The following is an 18,070-nucleotide window of genomic DNA, read 5'->3' on the forward strand; positions in this document are numbered from 1 at the left end:
CTGCAGCTCGGCCACCATCTGCCGACTGGCGGCCCGACATCCATCGGATCGTGTTCCATCGGATCGCTAAATGTGGCATGTGACCAGTGCCTATCTCGGTAAATTGGGTGGGCAGCCCTGCCCACTCAATTCGGGCGCTCGTTGGTGCCTTGGTGTCTCCTTGCCGTCGAGCTTGCAGCTTCCACCATTGCTTAGGATGCGCCAAGACTGCCAAGACCCATATCCGGGACTAACCTGCTAACCTGCTAGTCGGATCGTGCCGGCTGGATGTGCCCCGTTCCAGCTCGAGCGCTAGTGCCACTGACCATCTGACGGAGCTTATCCGCTCACGACACTGCTCGTCGCAAGCCAGAACGGTGTCAGAGGCTGCAGTCGCCTGCCCACTCCGTACCGACTACATGCGCTCACCTGTGGGGCCAACTGAACGGACTCGCCGAACGTCGCGCCATGGAGTACTAATGTCCAGCGTGGCTTGTCATCTTTGGCATTGACACCCACTTAGACACAAACCATGAAGGACGACAAGGACACGGTGGTCCACGCCGAAAATGTCCACGCCGAGGCGGTGGAACATGACGAGAAGAACATGTACGACGCGACCGAGCACCTCGAAACCACGCACGAGGGTGACCACGGTATCCGCCGCGACCTCCCCCCTCGCGTGGTGTCAATGATCGCCATCGCCGGCACGATCGGCACAGGCCTCTTCCTCTCCTCGGGCGCCGCGCTCACCACGGGCGGTCCGGTCGGCGCATGGATCGGATACACGGCCATGGGCATGGCTGTGGGATGCATGATGTATTGTCTCGGCGAGATGTGCGTAACCCCCCTCCCCCCTCCCCAGTTGGCTGCGCTCCGCTGATGCCAGGATGTGTTTCGCCCCAAACGTCGGCGCATACATCGAAATGAGCCGCGTGTACATCGGCCCAGCAGAGGGATTCGCGCACGCAGTAAACGTCATGCTCCAAGTCACTGTTGGTATGCCATCGGAGATTAGCGCCGTCGCAGTCCTCATGACATACTGGGACGATAACAAGCAGCACATGGCGGCGTATATTACTGCAGCCATTCTGTTGCTTGTTGCAGCGAACATGGTTGGGGTTAAGTGGTGCGTCTTGTTTGTCTTCCCTCCACGTTCTACTCCAAGCTTCCTCCCATATCTTCCAAACACCCCCACCTCCCACCAATCCCCCCCCCCCAATCCTTCCCTCGTCCACCCTAACCCCAGGTACGGCGAGATCGAATTCTTCTTCGCATGGGTCAAGGTCCTGACCCTCCTCGGTCTCATCATCTTTGGCCTAATCGCCAACCTAGGCGGCATCCCCCCTAAACGCGAATTCATCGGCGGAAGATACTGGCGCGACGAGCCGTTCAACGACGACTTCCTCTCCCTCAAGCCCGTCAGCCTCGCCCGCTTCCTCGGCTTCTGGGCAGTCCTTACCCGCGCCGCCTTCTCCTATTCTGGCATCGAGACCCTCGCCGCCCTCGCCGGCGAAGCGCACAACCCCCGCAAGACGATGAAGACGGCGGTCCGCACGATATTCTACCGCATTGTCGGCCTCTATATCCTAAGTATCCTCATCATCGGGCTCAATGTGAGCCGCCACGATCCGGCCCTCTTGGACGCAATGAAGACTGGCGGCGGGACAGCAGCCGCGTCACCATTTGTGGTGATTTGCCACAATACCGGCGTAAAGGTACTTCCAGACTTGATTAATGGCATCGTCCTCACTTCGGCCCTCTCGTGCGGAAACGAGGTCATGTACGCCCAAGCTCGCTTCACCATGGCTCTGGCGCGTAATGGATGGCTCCCAAAATCCGTCTTTCTGTACACTACCCGCCAAGGTGTTCCGCTCTATGGCGTGCTTTACGGCGCAGCAAGCTGCTGCCTGGCCTATATGGCCTGTTCGGCCGGAAGCAACAAGGTCTTCCTCTGGCTGTCGAATTTGAACGCCCTCTGCGCCATGGTCACCTGGACGCTCATTTGCGTCGCATATACCCGATTCTTCCACGCTATGCGGGTACAGGGTGTCGATCGGCGTAAACTCACCTTCCGGGGTTTTGGACAGCCATACGTCGCGTACTTTTGTATCGCTTGGTTCACATCGATTGTCCTCTTCAACGGATTCACAAACTTCATCCACGGGTTCAAGGCCAAGGAGTTTGTCGCGTCTTACATCACCATCCCGATTGTTTTCCTTATGTGGGCGGGATACAAGGTCATTAGGCGGACGAAAATCATTCCCCTCGACCGCGTCGATCTTAGTGCTGGCCCAGCACCAGCACTCGCGGGCACGCAGTACGACAACGTCGTCGTGCCCACTGTTTCTGTGGTGTAACGGGGCGGGACGGGACGGGACGGGGCGGGGCGGGGCGGGGAGGGAGTGGGGATTGGGATTGGGATGTGGGAATCGGGACCAGTGATCAAATAGTTGTCAGAAGGATACAGTAGCAAGACAGATGTAAGGATACATGGAGATACAAGCCTACGAGCTACGTGCCCTCCTCCAGGAAGCCGCGGAAGAGACCCTCCCACTCGTCCCACAATGAACCGCCCTCAGCCGGCATGGAGGGATACCAAGCGACGCTGGTCGGAGTAGGTGGGCTCTCCTCCTGCCGGGTGGACATGCTCAACCCCGAATAAGGATCCACAACTTCGTCCGTCCAAGCATGCTCGGGCACATAAGACGGGGGTTCGCGCGCCTGCTGGATCCTGGCCACGCGCTGTGCCCTTCGCGCCCGCACCAACCGACGCACACCCTCGAGAACGCCGACCGCACCCGCGTTCGTACGACTCCATCCCCTCCCAGCACACAACCTCAGACTATCCAGTGCGCCATCCAGCGCATCGACATCATGTACGCTCCCCCTCCCCGCGAGCTCGGCATAAGCAATAGCCATGCCGGCCGTGAACGCGCTCGTCCCGAACGCCCACAGTGCCGCATCGCCCTCTGCCACGAGACCGAGTTCGCGCACCGCCTCGCCGAGAGCATGTGCCGCCACGAGACCGCGGGCGAGTGGGTCAATCCCTGCCGCGAGGAGACCCATACGCTCAACGCCGTCGCGTAACGCAAAGTGTGGGCGGTAGAGCGATACGAGGGCGTCGTGCATCGCGATCCGGGTGATTAGGCCTTCTGCGCCCATCTTGATGTGGGAGGGGAGGGTGACCCAGAACGCGTCGATGGCGCCGTGCGCTTCGGCCAGGCGTTCAGCTAATGTCGTTGGCTGGGCCATGATCTCCTTTTGGGCGAGCACGAGATCCGCCCATGCGATCTTGGAGTCTGGGAACGCCCACTCGGCCTCGACGTCCGTTAAGAGTGCTGCTTCTTGGGCCGTCGAGGCGGCCAATAAGGCGGCGTCAGAGAGGACGAGGGGCCGTGGGACATGAGGGCCAGGATCGAACGGTAGTCCGAGGCGGACGGCAGTGAACCTGGAGTCAGTGTGGTCAACACGGGAGAAACAAGACTCACGCCTGTGTAATGTACAGATGGTACCATATCCGCCGCCGTCGCTCGCGGTCCCACAACCTCTCCTCCTGGTCCACATGTATTCGAGCTAGGAGGACCGCAGCCCGCGCACTCCCCACAGCGACCCAAGCACGCGCTGAACTCGATGCTGGCCCCGTAAGTTCCGCGCCGCAAGCCACAATTGCGGCGTGTGCGTAGTCCATATTATGAGGGCCGTATGTCGTGATGTGTCGTAGTAGACCGTCGGTTAGGCGGCGGAGTGTTTGTGCCTCGCGTTGGGTCGAGAGCGCGCCGACAAGACATATGGCTGCCAGCAGGGCGAGACGAGGGGCGTCTCCTCCATCCGCATTGAGGAGGAGGGAGGGCGTGATGGTGAGAGAGGAGAAGAGAGAGGGAGGGACGTAGCGAAATAACCTGTCGAAGGCTTGGAAAGCTTCGATGAGGGTGTGGACCCCATCAGGTGGGGGGAAGAGGGCGATTAGGGCGGCCAGCTCCCCCTCCTCCCCTTCCTCACCCCCCTCTTCCCTCTCTATATTGGGGACACCGTTCTTCGCATGTACAGTGCGTGCGTCTAATCCCCCCAAGGCAGCGTACGCGCATCCATCGGGCAGGCCGGCACGCGTACATGCCTCGCAGGGGTGGTTGCGGTCGCAGCGGAGCTTGAGGCGGCGACAGCGACCGCATACGCGGGTTGCGCGCAGGCGTCGTCGTTTCGGGTCGGGTGGACTGGGTTAGTGCGTCCAAGGAGGGCTCACCTCGATCGATTGGGCATTGTTGATGATCCATATATGTTGGGATGGGAGATGTGGACTGGTCGGATTTAAGTGGGGATCGGTATCTGATAAGTGGCGCAGGTCAGGCCGAGGTGCTGTCCCAGAGTCCCTCCTTGCCTTCTCCTAACCTGCCCACCAAGCTAACCCCACCCCTTCACACACATAGCGTACTCATGCATCCTCCTATTAGGGTATAAAGTCGATTAGTCCTCAAACGGTTTTGGGTGCAACACCGGAATAATGTAGTTGTATCTGAAACGCGAAAAATAGTGGCGCCCGTGATAGCGGTGTGCTGCCATGACGGGGCGGCTGGTAGCGGCTTACTCAAACTAGGTGGCGCGAGGGGTGGTGGGCTCCCGCACCTCGTCGACCTTGAAGCCGAGCGAGTCCGTGGAAACTATGGGCGTGTTGCTGAGTGGAGACGCAGGGGCAGTTGCGAATCGGTCGCTTTCAAGCAGAGAGTCGACGGTCGAAGCGACGCTAGCCGTGCGCATGTGCGGGAGCGGGGGAAGGGCCGCGCTCTCGTACCGCGCGACATGCTCGGGAGTCGTCGCGGTCACGTCGACCTTGGTGGTAGTCGTCTCCTTCGGCTTGATCGGGGAGTTTAGGTCGATGGTCGAACCCTCCGCGAGCAACTGCGACTCGTCAGAGGCAGGCTCGGCAGGCCCCTCGGCGACGTGGCTCAGCTCAGCTTCGTACGGCTCCGTGGAAGTCGAGATGAGGTGGGGCGATGGAGACGGCGATGCGGAGCGCTTTAAGCGCGCCTCGCTAGACGCCTGCAGCGACGACGCGTCCGAGTCAAAGGCCGGGGCAAGCGGCGGTGCATTGGGAGCAACTTCGGTGGCAGTGACAACTGGAGCCGCAGTGATGCCGAAGGCGTCGAGAGGCGGCGCCTTGATGGGCGCGCTGCTCTCGGCAAACGTGGCGACGTTTGGGCTGGGCTGCAAGCTGCGGCTCTCCTCCTGGATCGGCGTGGGGACGCTTGGGATCTCCGACTCGCCGAGCTCACGGAGAGCGTCAATGCCAGGCGTGTCCTTGTCGATGAAGGCCGAGAGACGAGGGAAGGCAGTGTCGGCCTTGCGGAGAGGGGACTCAGCGGGCGACTCGATCGACTTGGTGGGCACGATCATTGGGCCGTCCATTAAAGGCGAGCCGGTATGGGGGGGAGGGCTCTGGCGCAGGTTGGCAAGGTCTGGCGAGGCGATGCGCAGGTCGTCACCGAAAGCCGATAAGCGGGGAAACTGACCAGCCTTAGTGGCAGAGAGGGAGCCCTGGCGGGCGAGGCGGGCGGGGGTGTACGATGACGCAGGGGTGTTCTCGACGGATGAGAACGTCTCGCGGATGGGCATGGCGGGGGTGCGTGGCGAGGCGGAGAGCTCGCGAGAGACTTCGCTAGGTACCTCGTCAGCAACAGGCTCAGTCGCGAGAGCCGTATGCTCAGACTCAGCAGTGGCAGGCGCGGCGTCCTCCAGTTCGACAGTCTCGGTAGCCTGCTCAGGAGAAGAAGCGAAGATGACAGCCGCGGTGGAAGCCTCAGCGGTCTCAGCGGCCTTGACCTCGGAAGTCTCTTCAGAAGCCGGAGCGGGGATCTCCGCGGGAGGTGCAATCTCATCCGGAGCGGGGACCTCGACCTGAGCGGGAGCCTCCGGCGAAGGGGCAACACCCGAAGCAACGACCTCGGAGTCGGCCTCAGTGGTAGGCAGAACGGCAACCACCGGCTCAACACCCGTGCTCGCCTTGATCTCCTTTGAAAGCTCAGGGGCTGTCTCGACGGCGGGCTCAGTGATAGCCTCGGTGACAGACTCAGTGACAGTCTCGGGGACCGGCTCAGCGGACGCAAGAGCCAACACAGAGGTCGCCTCGTTAACAACCTCAGTTGGGGCGGTTTCGGCCTCGGTGATCTCTTTGGTTTCTCCCACAGCGGGAGGAGTGACTCCAACCCCGGCGATGGGCTCAGACTCAACGGGAATGGACTCGGCGGCTGGAATGGGCGAAACCTCTAGAGTGGGCTCGCCAGCGGGTGAGGACTCAGCCACGAGCTCGGTAGGCTTGGGCTCGGTGGTCTCCTCCGTCGCCCCAGACTTGTCCTGCGCCGTGGTCTGGGGCTGGTCCTCAGTGGCAGGCTCCATGGTCTCCGCGGCCTCCGCGATCTCCTTGACGGCAGGCTCCTCCACGACCTGGGGGACGGCTTCGACCTCAGTCTCGGCCTTGACCTCAGGAGGGGCTTCAGACTTGTCCTTGTCCTCCTTGAGCACGATGGCCGCGGCCGCCGCGACACCCGCCGTCGCGGCTGCTGCAGCCGCAACGGGCGCCGTGGGCGTGGTTCGGGTCACGCCGCTCTTCTTGGGCTTGAGAAAGCGGGACGCAAAGCCCTCCTCCTTGTCCTTCTCGTGCTTGGGAGACTTGGGGGACGGCGCGGGCTTGAGGGGCTTGGTCGGCAACACGGGCGAGGTCTGGCTGGCACGGCGGTTGAACAGCGACGAAATGCGGGCCACGCGCGACATGCCCTCGAGATCAGAAGTCTTGCGGCGGAGCGTGTTCTCGGGCGTGGTGAGCGAGCCCGATGACGGTGAGTGTTCAATGTTCTTAGGCGATAGCGTGGCGCTGGTGGTGCTGGGCGAGCGCAAGGTACCATTAGAAGCGACGGCAGCGGCAGCAGCGACACCAGTCGCGGCGAGGGCAATAAAGCCTGCCTTCTTGTCAGTAGTGCTGGAAGGCTCCTCGACGAGAGTGGCGGACTCAACAGGAGCAGCGGCCTCCTTGGTGGCAGGCTCGGCGAGGTCATCAACCTTCTCATCGGAGGCAATGGGAACCACCTCAGCGGCAGGAGAAGCGACGACCTCGAGAGCAGGCTCCTCGGTCTCCACCTTCACAACGGGTTTGGCAACTGGCTCAGAGACGGGCTCGGGAAGCTCGACCGTCTCGGCGGCTGGCTCGACTTTCTCAACCACAACCTCCGCGGTTACCTCACGGGCCTCCGGCTCAGCATGAGCCGTCATCTTGGGCTCAGCGGCAGCCTCGGTCTTCACACCCGGCTGGACCTCAGGCGATGGAACAATGACCGCGGGAACAATGGCGACAGGGGCCTCCGGGGCAGGGGCCACCGGCTCAATGGACTGGCCGTCTGTGCACTCAGGACCTTCAGGGGAGAAACGCTCAAGAGCTGCGCGGATCTCGGGCTCGAGCTCGTCCTGCTCCGGGTCCGCACGGTCCATGGGGGACGGGTCTGGGATTGCAGAAGCGAGGGCCGTATTGGCTGCGTCGATGCTTGCAGTGGAGTGCGCCGAGGATTCATCGGGGTTCGGGCTGCCGTGCATCACGTACACGCCACCAGCGGCCGCGAGCGTGCCGCCAACAGTCTTGGTGAGGTTGCGGTAGCTGTGGTGCGGCGAGTCCTTGGGCTCGGCGGGGATTATGACGGTCTGCTCCTCGCTACCACGGGTCTCGGCCCAGTGGCGCCACAACTTCTCGTCCAGGTCGTACCACTTCTTCATGTTGGTGAGGGGCTTGAGGTCTGTGTCGATGAGCTTGACGGTGGACTTGGGTTCATCGAGCTCGTATCCGGATCCAGTGTTGCGGAGGACGGCGCGGATGATCATCGAGCAGTCCTTGAAGATCGCCGAGAGCATGAAGGCGATCTCGCGCTCGCGAATAGTCCAGGTGTTGGGGCGGGCACCGGCTCCCGGGTCGGCGAGATACTTCTTGGCGAAGGAGGTGATCTCGGCGGCGGTCGGCTCGGGAACAAACTCCGGCGCGAAAGGCTCGACACCCGGGTTCGCCTCTGAGAACTGCCTCGCGAGATCCGAGATGTTCGTTGCGTCGAGTGTGCTCTGCAGCTGTTTGAGCTGCTGCAGCGCACCCGACTTCTCGAGGAGAGGGATGAGGAAGTCGGCCGTGCCGTCCGAGAGGTCGCCGTCGCGCGCGGTGGGGATAAGCTCGGCCTGGGGTCAGCTCCTTTGATCGAAAACTAGCTGTACGTACACTCAATGGCAGGACCTTCTTGCCGTCCACGTAGACGCGGAGGTTGTTCTTGTCGCCGGCATGAGCGTGCCACTGGGCCCAGAGGCCGTCGAGGGCCTTGCGGACGAGCGGGCGGTCGCCCGAGTAGAGGTCGATAGGACAGTATACGGTACCCTCAATGCTCTCGCCGCGGTAGTGCTGGTGCAAGCAGAAGCGGCAGTTGCGCGTCTTGATGGGGATCGACTCGAGTGGGGTAAGGTGCTGTGCCAGAGGAAGGAAACCCCACTTGGGCTTGATCTCGATGGCAAGGACTTTCTCGCCGACTACGCCACAAGTCAGGTCATCCATGAGTTGCGCCGGACGGCCGTAGTCGACGCTGTCGGCGAGTGGCCTGCCCTCGGCCCGACGTTCGGCGGGACGCATGATCTCCGTAGGGGTTACGACGGCGCGCGTCCACGTTTCGTTGACGATGGCTGGCAAAGGCGAAGCGAGGAGGCTGGCAGGAAGGAACTGGGGCAGGAGCTCGGCAGCCCAGGTGTGCCGCACAGCGGCGTCGGCCGTGGCGCCCTCGGCCTTGACGAGACGCATTGCACGGCCTTGCAGCGCCGGATCAGTACCGCGGTAGCGGAAGATGACGTGGGCGCCGCCCTCGCCGAGATATACCCAGTCGGTGGGCGCCGAGCGCGCGAGCACGGGATCCATCTTGAAGGCCGCAGGCGAGATGGGCGAGACGGGTGGCGAGCTTGTGGGACTGGGAATCAAGACCATCTCGCCCATCTCGCCAATGGTGTATTCCGTAGGCGCGTCCGAGGCACCAGAACTCCTCGTGACGTGCCTCGACTCTCGCTGCTTGTATGCTATGGGCTGTAACGAACGGGATCTAGTAGGGGCAGCGTGAGAAGCCAGCTCTGCGAAATACGACTTGCGGCGGAACTTGTTTGCTAGACTGCTGAATCCAAACGCAGTGCTGAATCGAGAGGTCGCGGTCGTGGTACTGCTGGGAGAGAAGGAACGAAGCGGATCGGGGGAGCGGAGGTCAGGCATCGACTCGTCAATCGACACAGGGCGCTTGACCACACGCTTCGTGACCGTGACGAGGAGCCAGTCGACCGAGTCGGGGTTCGATGGTGTCTGGAGAGGCTGCGCGAGCTGCACGAGTGCGAAGCGCGGCCACGAAGCAGACGCAACCGGGTCGAGCTGGCCGTCTTCGACAAAGTGGATGAAGCCGTCGTCCATCTCGACAATCTCCTCGGCCGAGATGACGTAGGACGTCGTCGTCTTGCCTCCAGAGATGATGCGCTTCTTGGGGACCTGGAGGTGCGAGCTGCTGGAAGCGGACGCAGACGCTCCTGACGCCGCAGAGCTGGCAGAGAGGCGGAGGGGCGCCGTGGGCTTCTTCAAACTCAGGGAGAGATCGCTGACACCGTTGGACGCGTCACTGAAGCCGCTCTGCAAGAAGTCGTCCCACTGGGGTGGTGACGACGCGGAAGCGCGCGGAGGACTCAAGTTGATCGCCGAGCTCTGGCGGACCATGCCGCGATGTGGGCTCTCAGGGCCTGCAATATTGAGGCGCGGGATCTCGCACGACATCGAGCGCCGACGCCCATCGATGGGCTGGTACAGGAGCTCATCGTCGGGGAGTCGTTTGGGGCTCCCGGGAGGCGTCGCAAAATCGAGCCCTTTGGCGGCCGCTAGTTCAACCAGGAACTCACGCGAATCGGCGGAGATTACCATGTCGAGCGTGACAGCGTTATCCTGGCCTCGAATCGACACCCAGGTGGGCGCAGTCACGCCTTTGTCTAGCTTGGCGATGAGCGCGTCACCAAGCGCCTTCTCCGGGGCGGTTCCTGTGGGCAGCGTCGAGTCAGTTCCGAGAGTGACGTGCAACACCCGGCGTGGGAACGTAGAGGCGGGAGGAAGGGGAAGGTGTTCAGAGGACGCCGACGATTCGCCGAAAGGGTACGACAGAATCAGCTGGACTAAACGTCTAGGCATCTTCTGCTGTGTCGTCTGCCACCGGACGCGCGCGTAGAAAATGTGTTCGGCACGCTGTCCGGCCAAGCGGTACGCCTCGTACAGGTCATTCCAGCTCGTCGTTCCGTCAGGTATCGCGCCGAGGAGCCACCAGCCAAACAGGTGACAGAGTCTACCAGCGCTCATCGAGTTGGTGTCGGCATGCATGGCGACTGCGGCGACGACCTCGAACAGGGCCGCCAGGAGACCGACGACGTCCTTGCTGAGATGTGGCTCCAGCATGGTCGCGTACGCGACGCGGGGATACGACGCGGCATGCTCCTGCTGGACGAAGCGGATGTAGGTGGTGGGGTCGATAATTGGGCGCGTGTTGCCTGCAAGACGGCGGAGAATTGTCTTGAGGACTTCGGCCAGGTCGACAGGGTTTGGCGTGTCCTTGGCGACTGCGACAAGACGAGATTTCCATGCCTCTGCAGCCTCGTTGGCAGGGACGGTGGGGTATCTGGACGTGAGGGAAGGGAGCTTGTCCGCGAGCTCGGGGCGACGGGCGAGGATAAACAGCGATCCGAGTTGGCGCTGGCGGTCCTTGCTGGTTTCGAGCCGGCGGGGAAGCATGATGCCCACAGTCTCGGCTCCTAGGGTGTCAGCTGTATGCACGGGGCGTCTGGACAGCGGAACGCGAGAGATTTTGCGTACCTCTAGTGGCAAACTCGGGTCCGAGCCACTCCCACACGGCCTGCAGATCAGCCGGAGTGTACCGCTGGGCATCCAGGACGCGGCGCTCGGCTGCCGTGAGCACAGGGGTGCGCCCGACGCCGTCGAGTCCAAGGCTCGCGTCAATCTCATCGGCCTGCGCCTCAAATGGCAGGGAAATGTTGATGCGCGGCGGGACGTGGGACGGCCCGGAGCGACCGGCAGTGGATGCCTGAGCCTGAGCAGTTGCAGTTGTGCATGACAGGGTGGCGGTGGCGGCGGACGCCTTGAGACGCTTGGTTGCGAGGCCTTGGCCCTCAGAGCTGGCGCGGCGGGCAGCGTCAGCCTTGAACTGACCCGAGGGCTTGCTGGGGGAGCGGACGGAGCGTGTGCGTTTCGGGGAGGTGGGAGAGGTGGGGCGTCGGTCTGTGGCCTTTGGGCGCTTCTTTGAGGAGAAGAGGGAGAAGAGGGAGACCATGGTTGGTCGTTCCCCAGAGGAAGGTGAAGGTGGCTGAAAGGAGTGTGTGGGTGTGGGGTTGGATATGAGTGAGAATGAGTCAAGCAAAGTGAAGGTTGAGAGGTGATGATGATGTTCTGAAGTTCAAGATGATGAGACAGAGAAGATGATGAGGAAGATGACAGCTAGAGAGGATCAAGAATGAGGAGGAGATCGAGGAGAGTGAGGAAGAGTAAAGGAGCGTTATGAGGTACAAGGTGATAATGAAAGGAAAGCGGCTCAGAGGAATAAGACAAGTTTAGGATACTCTTAGTGTCAAAGACAGACAGGATACACTTGTTCGAATGGACAGTTTCAGGCAAGTCTGGTCATGCAAGCTATTTCAGGGTCTGGACATTCTATGCCTGGTATTCCCCTAAGTTCGTCCATAGAGCCATATCTTTCCCCTGAGCCGATTGTACTGACTCGTAATACCCAAAGAGACTAGATCGTCATACTCAGGGTATGCTTTAAAAGGGAATTCTAGTAGTTGGTGCCTTGCCCCGCACATGCACATATTGGACGCGGGTGGCATAGCAAGATCCTACACGCGTAACAGATGACATTCGTCAACCTGTCCCTACTTCAACTCGTCTACTCTCCTCCATCCCTCGTTTCCTGTACTCTTGTACTCCTAAACGCTCCTACAATACACACCCATTACCTGGCAATGGCCCAAGCAGACAAACACTCTCTCTGCGTCAGTACAAATATTCTCTATCAACATTCCGGCGCGCACCAGTTGCGTGCCTGCCAAACTCTGTCCTACGCGGGTCCGTCACGCTGGAGCCGCGTGACGGCACTCACCTCTCACCTCACCTGCAACCACTGCCGTTTTCGGCTGACCATCCCGTCATGTCACGTCGGTACGTCGTCCATATTAGACTGTTTCCCGTTTGCACTTTCAGACTTGATCAAAGATGCAAAGACTACTTTTATAATTATTCACCTTTCATTCCATTATCGATTTCCTTGTTTCTTCTTTCCGTCTTCCCTTCTTTCCTTCTTTAGATTAGATTAACTATCGGATTATCAAGTTGGTCGCCATTAAGGGTGGGCATCGAGTTCGAGGGTGAGGGTGATTAGATTAGCGAGTGGAGCGCTAAGAGGACGAGCTCGAGTGGTCTAGTGGCGGGTCTCTCCGACTGCGGTCGCTTCCGAAAACCGAGGGTTGGCCTGTCCCATTTGCCCAGTACCCATGTCGGTCTCGCCAGTGGGGGCAGTCGCCTCAGTCGCGGCCATTCCCGTAGCAGGCTTCTCGGAGAGGGGGGCGTCGTGGTGTCCGAACCGGTCGAACATCTTCTTACCGAGCCGCGGCGAGTGGGTGTAGTGAGTGGCGGTCGCGCCACTGGTCGTGGGTGCCAATCCCGTCTCGGCGGCGCCGAGGTTCCTAGGCTCGTGGTGTTTACGGACCTCCTCGCGCGCGAGGAGGAGGAAGAAGATGAGGAAGAAGGGCTTGAAGAGAACGTCGATGATACCGTACCATACCATCTCGCCGGTCGTGCTGATGACGTTACCGCCCTCGGCGCAACCCCATGCGATGAAGTAGAGAACTCCGAACAGAGCGAATGCGCCAAGGCCGCTCAGGTAGGGCAGCGAGCTGCGGCGGCAGGGCCCAGCGAGAAGGTACATTTGGTACAAGTAGAAGATGACGGCGAGGACGAAGAGACCCCACTTGTACGAGGTGCGGATGAGCCCTCCGATCAAGAGAGCGATGGGCCACGAAGCCGCCATGCATGTAGCAAGGAATATGTCGGCGAGTTGGGCGTGCGCGACCAGCGTAAACATTACGGTGTAGAGAGGCATCGACAGGGCATAGTATACCCAGCGGACGTAGAAGATTTGGCGCGAGGTACCTTCCGGGACGTGGTGTGAGAACTCGGTCGCGATGCCCGTGTATCCAAGGTCGGACGCCATGAGGAAGTAAGCTACTGTGCCGAGGGAGATGATGAGGATGGCAATGTTGTGGTATTTCTTCATGGCGTCGTTAACTGAACGGCAAGTGTGGGTGCCCGTGCCCATCTCGCATGCGGTGCAAGCGTGGGTGGGGCCTGTCACAGCGTCGCCCTCGTAGTTTCTCTTGACGCCGACGGCCCAAGCCATGAAGCAGAGGAGGGACATGCCGTAGACGGCCGTGACGGCCCAGAGCCAGCTCGAACCATTGACCGAGAGGTGCGCTGTGACCCCGACGGGCGGGTTAACGTCGAGACTGTTCCTCGCCATAAGGATGGGGATGTACATTGTGCGTGTGTGTTAGGAGTCAGGGGGGTTGATTAGGGGTGGTGAGATGATGGATAGAGAGTGGCGAGGACGGACGTGGTGGCGCGCGATTATAATACCTTTAGAATGTGGAGCTGCGTCACCACCATGTACGCTAAAGGTGCACGTCAGCAGGTCAGTCTGGGAGGATGAGAACTGGTCCAATAAGTCACCGTCAGCGGCTGGACGCAGGCGGCCGAACGTGAGAACGGAGGTAAGAGGCTGTTTGGGCCGTTTGACCAGTTACTTTTAGCTGGGCGATGAGGGGTGTGGCGGGTCCAGGCCATCACAAGTGTCAGACCGGAGGACGGGGTGGGGCATGACAGTGGTCGGGGTCGGGGACTGCGCAGGCTCGGCGTCGGGTGGGCAGAGGCCAGCAGCTGGTGGCAAACTGGCCAGGCTCTTTGTTTGTTGTGGCGGCCAGGCATTACATACCGTGACGACTGGCGAGGCCTGGAGGTTACGGCCTGGTCACCACGACAGGTGACGAAGGGGCATGCGTGGCGCTAGGAGCCAAGTTGAGTGAAGACTGCGGATGAGGTGAGCATGATGGATTCCGTTTGTGAGCCACGTGTGCCACCATTCCGGTCCGAGGAATCCGCACCTTTCTGCCAGAGCCGCTGACGTCGATTTACTCCACTTGCATACCTGACCCATTCCTGAGCCCGAGCATGTCAATGAGCAACGAGGCTGTAGCTTGCTGTAGCTTCTCGGGTCCAGTGCAACTGGGTGATTCTGAACATACTGATGCATATGCTATCCTCAGAAAAAGCTGTCTACTACTTTAAACAGGTATCAATGCAATTCCCATGCGGTCGGGTCAGACCGTGCAAGCTCACCCGAGGCTAAGAGACGTCTCTTCTTGTATCCGCATCACTCTGCGCCCTACACCGACGTCGTTGCCGTTGCCACCGTACCCGCGCCAACGCTCCTACCCGTACGCTTTGCTGTCTGGAGATCGGGATGGCGGGCCGTACAAAGATGCGGATTCAATCTCAACTCGGCAGGTACGACCGGTGATGGAGCACGATACACATCGTCAACATGATCGAGGCTTCTTCGCATGCGGCAGAGATGGTGGGGTCTCGGCCGCCGTCGGCGAAGGCGCACGAACCTGCAACGGCGCAGCCGACGTGTTCTGCGTACGTTGCAGGGGCATCTGTTTCGTAGGTTGCAGAGGCGTCTTCGGGTCCCGTTGCGGAGTCGTCTTTGCGCGAGCGGCCCGCACCGGCGTCTCCGGTGCCACGACGGCTCTGTCCCCAACGTTAACGGCGGTACGGGATCCCGTACGACGAAACATGGCAGTCGGCGAGCGCCTGACGACGCCCCTGTCCTCGAGAGCTTTCGTTATCGTCGCTGGCGAGACGCGCCACTTATCGGCGTGCATCTGGAGAGTCATCGATGAGTTGTCGAGGGCCTCTTGCACGAGGGTATTGACGGCCTCATCGTCCAGCATCCGCGGACGCCCCGTCGATACGCTGGGTTGGAGTGCTTCCTCGATGTCGACGCCTGCCTCGAGAGCCTTTTCGCCGTTGGTGACGATACGGTGAATTGTGCGCATGGACAGGTGGAATCGGCAGAGTTGATCACGGATCTGCGTCTTCGTTCGGCCCGCTATCCAAAGCTCCCAGACGGAAAGGCGTACGGTTAGATTTGTCGGCGCGGGCATGGCGGGAACGGTAACGACGTCGGTGTAGGGCGCAGAGTGATGTGCAAGAAGAGACATCCCTACGTCTCGATTCAGCTCAGAGAGACGTACTGTGCCATTGTCGTCATAATTGCGTTGGTGCCTGTGGCGTCGTCGGGTAGTTGGTCCTGCTTCAATCTGTGGCGTTGTGGGTAGTTGACAACCTTTTCTGAGGCTACAATGCGAAACGCGCCAACGGCAACATTAATACTTGTGGGGCCAGGCAGTTGACAGTCTTTTCTGGGGATACAATATTGATACAATACATGCACCACCCTGCTAGATCCGCCAAACCTCGGTTCGCGCACGGTCAAACACGTCGTGCGTGAGATGGTCGTCGTCCATTTCCGCATCGACTTCGAGCGCCTTCGCGTCAGACGGGTGGATTGCGATCTTTGCAAAGGTGCCTGGTGCGTTCATGCGCGACAGGTGACCAGGGTTGATCGCAAGCGTGCCATCCACAGTCTAGTGTGAGCTAGATCCGCCAACACGCAAGCCCGTGCGCTACCCACCTTGGCAAAATGCTTCAACCGCGAGGGAAGCACAAGCACATCCGGCGCCTTCTCCATCCGCAGCTGGTGCCAGTGCGTCACGTCGAGGTTAACCTCTGCCGCGTCCTTCTCGGGTGGCGGGAAGAGCGGATAGAAGTGCCTGTGGCCCAACACGTGCCGCACAAGATTGGCCAGTGGGTCGCCCTGGGGGTTGGGGTTGGCTGGAGTGGCCGGGTCAGGTTCGGCCTCCTCGGCGCGTTGGAACACCTCTTCCCTGCGCATGTGGAAAAGGATGTCGGGGGAGGCAACAGCGATCTGCACCTCGTTGATGTTGAATGTACCTGGGTTTGGCAGCAAGCGGACCTTCTTCAAGAGTCCGAGGCCGCCCTCCCTATCCAGCATCGCCTGGGGGTAGGCGGCGTGCTTTGAGATGAGATCACGCACGCTCGGGACGAGCACGACGGAAGTGGCAGGCGAGGCGTCGTGCAGACGCGCGAGGCGAGCTGCAACCTGTTCGCGGAAGAGTTCGACGGGGGAAACGGAGAGCTGTCCTGCCTGGATGAGGGGGTGCGCGGCGTCGACGAATGGCCCGAGCTGAGGTCAGCCAATGTACGATTCTAACCTCACCATGACGAGGACGTCTGGCCGCTCGTAGCATGCGACATCGATCAACGCGTCGAGTGGCTCGTATAGCAAGTCGCTGTCGACGGAGTACGGCCCAGCGACAACGTGGACGGAGATGGGCAATCCGCCGAGTGCCTCGCCCTGCTGATGGTTGAGGAGTTCATCGCGCTGCGTCATCACTGGATCAATGGGAGGCGGTTGGAGAACCTCGTTCACGACGAACGCGTTGCCGCCTCCGTTGCGCCCTTTCACACAAACAAGAGCGCCGGGAAACAGCCCAAAACCTCTTACACCCGGCGCACCACCGCGCACCTTGAGCTCGCCCGCTGGAGCGAAGCGCAGAGGGACGACGTGCCCGCCTCCCAACACGCGCGAACTCTGGAGGTAGAGCGCCGTGGAGGAAGCCTTGGAGGTATCAGTGGGCGGGGAGAGGATTCGGCCAACGACGTAGATGTCGTCCTCTGAAGGAAGATGGGGGTCGCCAAGGTCTGCGAGCGCATACGCATCCTTGATGACTTCGGCGAACTCGTCAATCTGCTCGTCCAGAGCCTCGGAACGCACGCTGATCTTCTCGAACATGTATCGGTAGTCCCAATCCTTGGGGTCGGCAGTGTGGGTGATTTTGACGCGTTGCCGCGAACCCGGTGGCGCACCGTCGCTGGGCGTGAGGTGGGGGTTGAGCGTTTCGAGGAGCTGGAGGGGCTGGGGTCGGGAGCGAAAGGGCTGCGACACGGGCTTGAGGTCACTGTTGTCAGCTCCATCCGACGATGCAATTACCCTGGAGTCTCGCCGCCGCTGATTGGGGATGTAGGAGCAGCACGGCCAGGGGTCACGCCGAGCTTGGTGGGGCGGTATGCGCTCGAGTTTGCTGCAGCTGTGGGTGTTCTGGATGGCGTGGCGTAAGCGTTGTGAGGGGAAGGGATGTTAACGAGGTTGCCCGCATTGCTGAGCCGCTGCCGGCCAGGACGCTGCGGCGTGAGATTGTCGAGGAAGCCTCCAATGTCCGAACTGATCGGGCGCTTGCGCACGCCAACTTTGTCCGGCGTCGCCGCAACGCGCTTGGCAGAAAACTCGCGCTGGATTTCCTTGCGCAGCTCACGCGCGACATCGAGCGTGAACGTGCTGAGCTTGGCGCGTAGCCCTGACGGGCGAGAGAGGAGGAAAGCCTCGTGCTTGTAGAACAGGTCCTGGGCTGAGAGGGAGTAGATCTGCGCCATGGACCGCAGCTCTGCGAGTATGGTGGGGTCGCTCGCCGCTGGGAACGCGGAGCGGAGGTCGTCGTCGCTCATTGTGATGGATGTGAGTGGTGGGGTGGAGGGCTGGACAAAACACTCGACATGAGCGGGTTGAGACGCGTCGCGGAAGCAATGTCCAGGCACCAAAGATCAATTTCTCCACACGTCATTGACCACGTGTCTTTAACCTTTGCTTCACACATTGCGAGATCTGCTCAACGAGGCGTTAGCAACGGATTATTGTAGCTTGAGCAAAGACAGTCAACTCCCCCACGACGCCACAGATTGACTACCTTACGACACCACAGACACTGCTGTGGTGTCATGGGGTAGTTGACTACCTTTGCTCAGGCTACAATAGCAATTCCGACGAGGCACTCGGACTCGGTGCGGAGGCGAGCTGTTTGGGGA

General features: G+C 60.8%; 6 protein-coding genes across 6 annotated transcripts; 1 reads left to right on the top strand and 5 right to left on the bottom strand.

The window, feature by feature from the left end:
• Positions 1–511: 511 nt before the first annotated feature.
• CcaverHIS019_0604900 (uncharacterized protein) lies at positions 512–2,339 on the top strand (the record flags this gene model as incomplete). The annotated part of the gene is made up of 3 exons (XM_060602953.1): positions 512–816; positions 869–1,108; positions 1,229–2,339. The coding sequence occupies 3 exons, from the start codon at positions 512–514 to the stop codon at positions 2,337–2,339; spliced, it is 1,656 nt and encodes a 551-aa protein (XP_060459296.1).
• Positions 2,340–2,493: 154 nt separating this feature from the next.
• CcaverHIS019_0604910 (uncharacterized protein) lies at positions 2,494–4,239 on the bottom strand (the record flags this gene model as incomplete). The annotated part of the gene is made up of 4 exons (XM_060602954.1): positions 2,494–3,430; positions 3,471–3,774; positions 4,093–4,193; positions 4,223–4,239. The coding sequence occupies 4 exons, from the start codon at positions 4,237–4,239 to the stop codon at positions 2,494–2,496; spliced, it is 1,359 nt and encodes a 452-aa protein (XP_060459297.1).
• A 330-nt stretch (positions 4,240–4,569) lies between these two features.
• Positions 4,570–11,345, bottom strand: CcaverHIS019_0604920 (uncharacterized protein; the record flags this gene model as incomplete). The annotated part of the gene is made up of 3 exons (XM_060602956.1): positions 4,570–8,181; positions 8,222–10,809; positions 10,871–11,345. The coding sequence occupies 3 exons, from the start codon at positions 11,343–11,345 to the stop codon at positions 4,570–4,572; spliced, it is 6,675 nt and encodes a 2,224-aa protein (XP_060459298.1).
• Positions 11,346–12,488: 1,143 nt separating this feature from the next.
• On the bottom strand, positions 12,489–13,604 carry CcaverHIS019_0604930 (uncharacterized protein; the record flags this gene model as incomplete). The annotated part of the gene is made up of 1 exon (XM_060602957.1): positions 12,489–13,604. One exon carries the CDS (start codon positions 13,602–13,604, stop codon positions 12,489–12,491), a length of 1,116 nt encoding a protein of 371 aa, XP_060459299.1.
• A 1,057-nt stretch (positions 13,605–14,661) lies between these two features.
• On the bottom strand, positions 14,662–15,291 carry CcaverHIS019_0604940 (uncharacterized protein; the record flags this gene model as incomplete). The annotated part of the gene is made up of 1 exon (XM_060602958.1): positions 14,662–15,291. The coding sequence occupies one exon, from the start codon at positions 15,289–15,291 to the stop codon at positions 14,662–14,664; it is 630 nt and encodes a 209-aa protein (XP_060459300.1).
• Positions 15,292–15,588: 297 nt separating this feature from the next.
• POL12 (uncharacterized protein) lies at positions 15,589–17,713 on the bottom strand (the record flags this gene model as incomplete). Its single annotated transcript, XM_060602959.1, has 4 exons — positions 15,589–15,774; positions 15,822–16,394; positions 16,428–17,169; positions 17,202–17,713. 4 exons carry the CDS (start codon positions 17,711–17,713, stop codon positions 15,589–15,591), a joined length of 2,013 nt encoding a protein of 670 aa, XP_060459301.1.
• Positions 17,714–18,070: the final 357 nt, after the last annotated feature.

This window comes from Cutaneotrichosporon cavernicola (assembly GCF_030864355.1).
Source record: "Cutaneotrichosporon cavernicola HIS019 DNA, chromosome: 6".
NCBI lineage: Eukaryota > Fungi > Basidiomycota > Tremellomycetes > Trichosporonales > Trichosporonaceae > Cutaneotrichosporon > Cutaneotrichosporon cavernicola.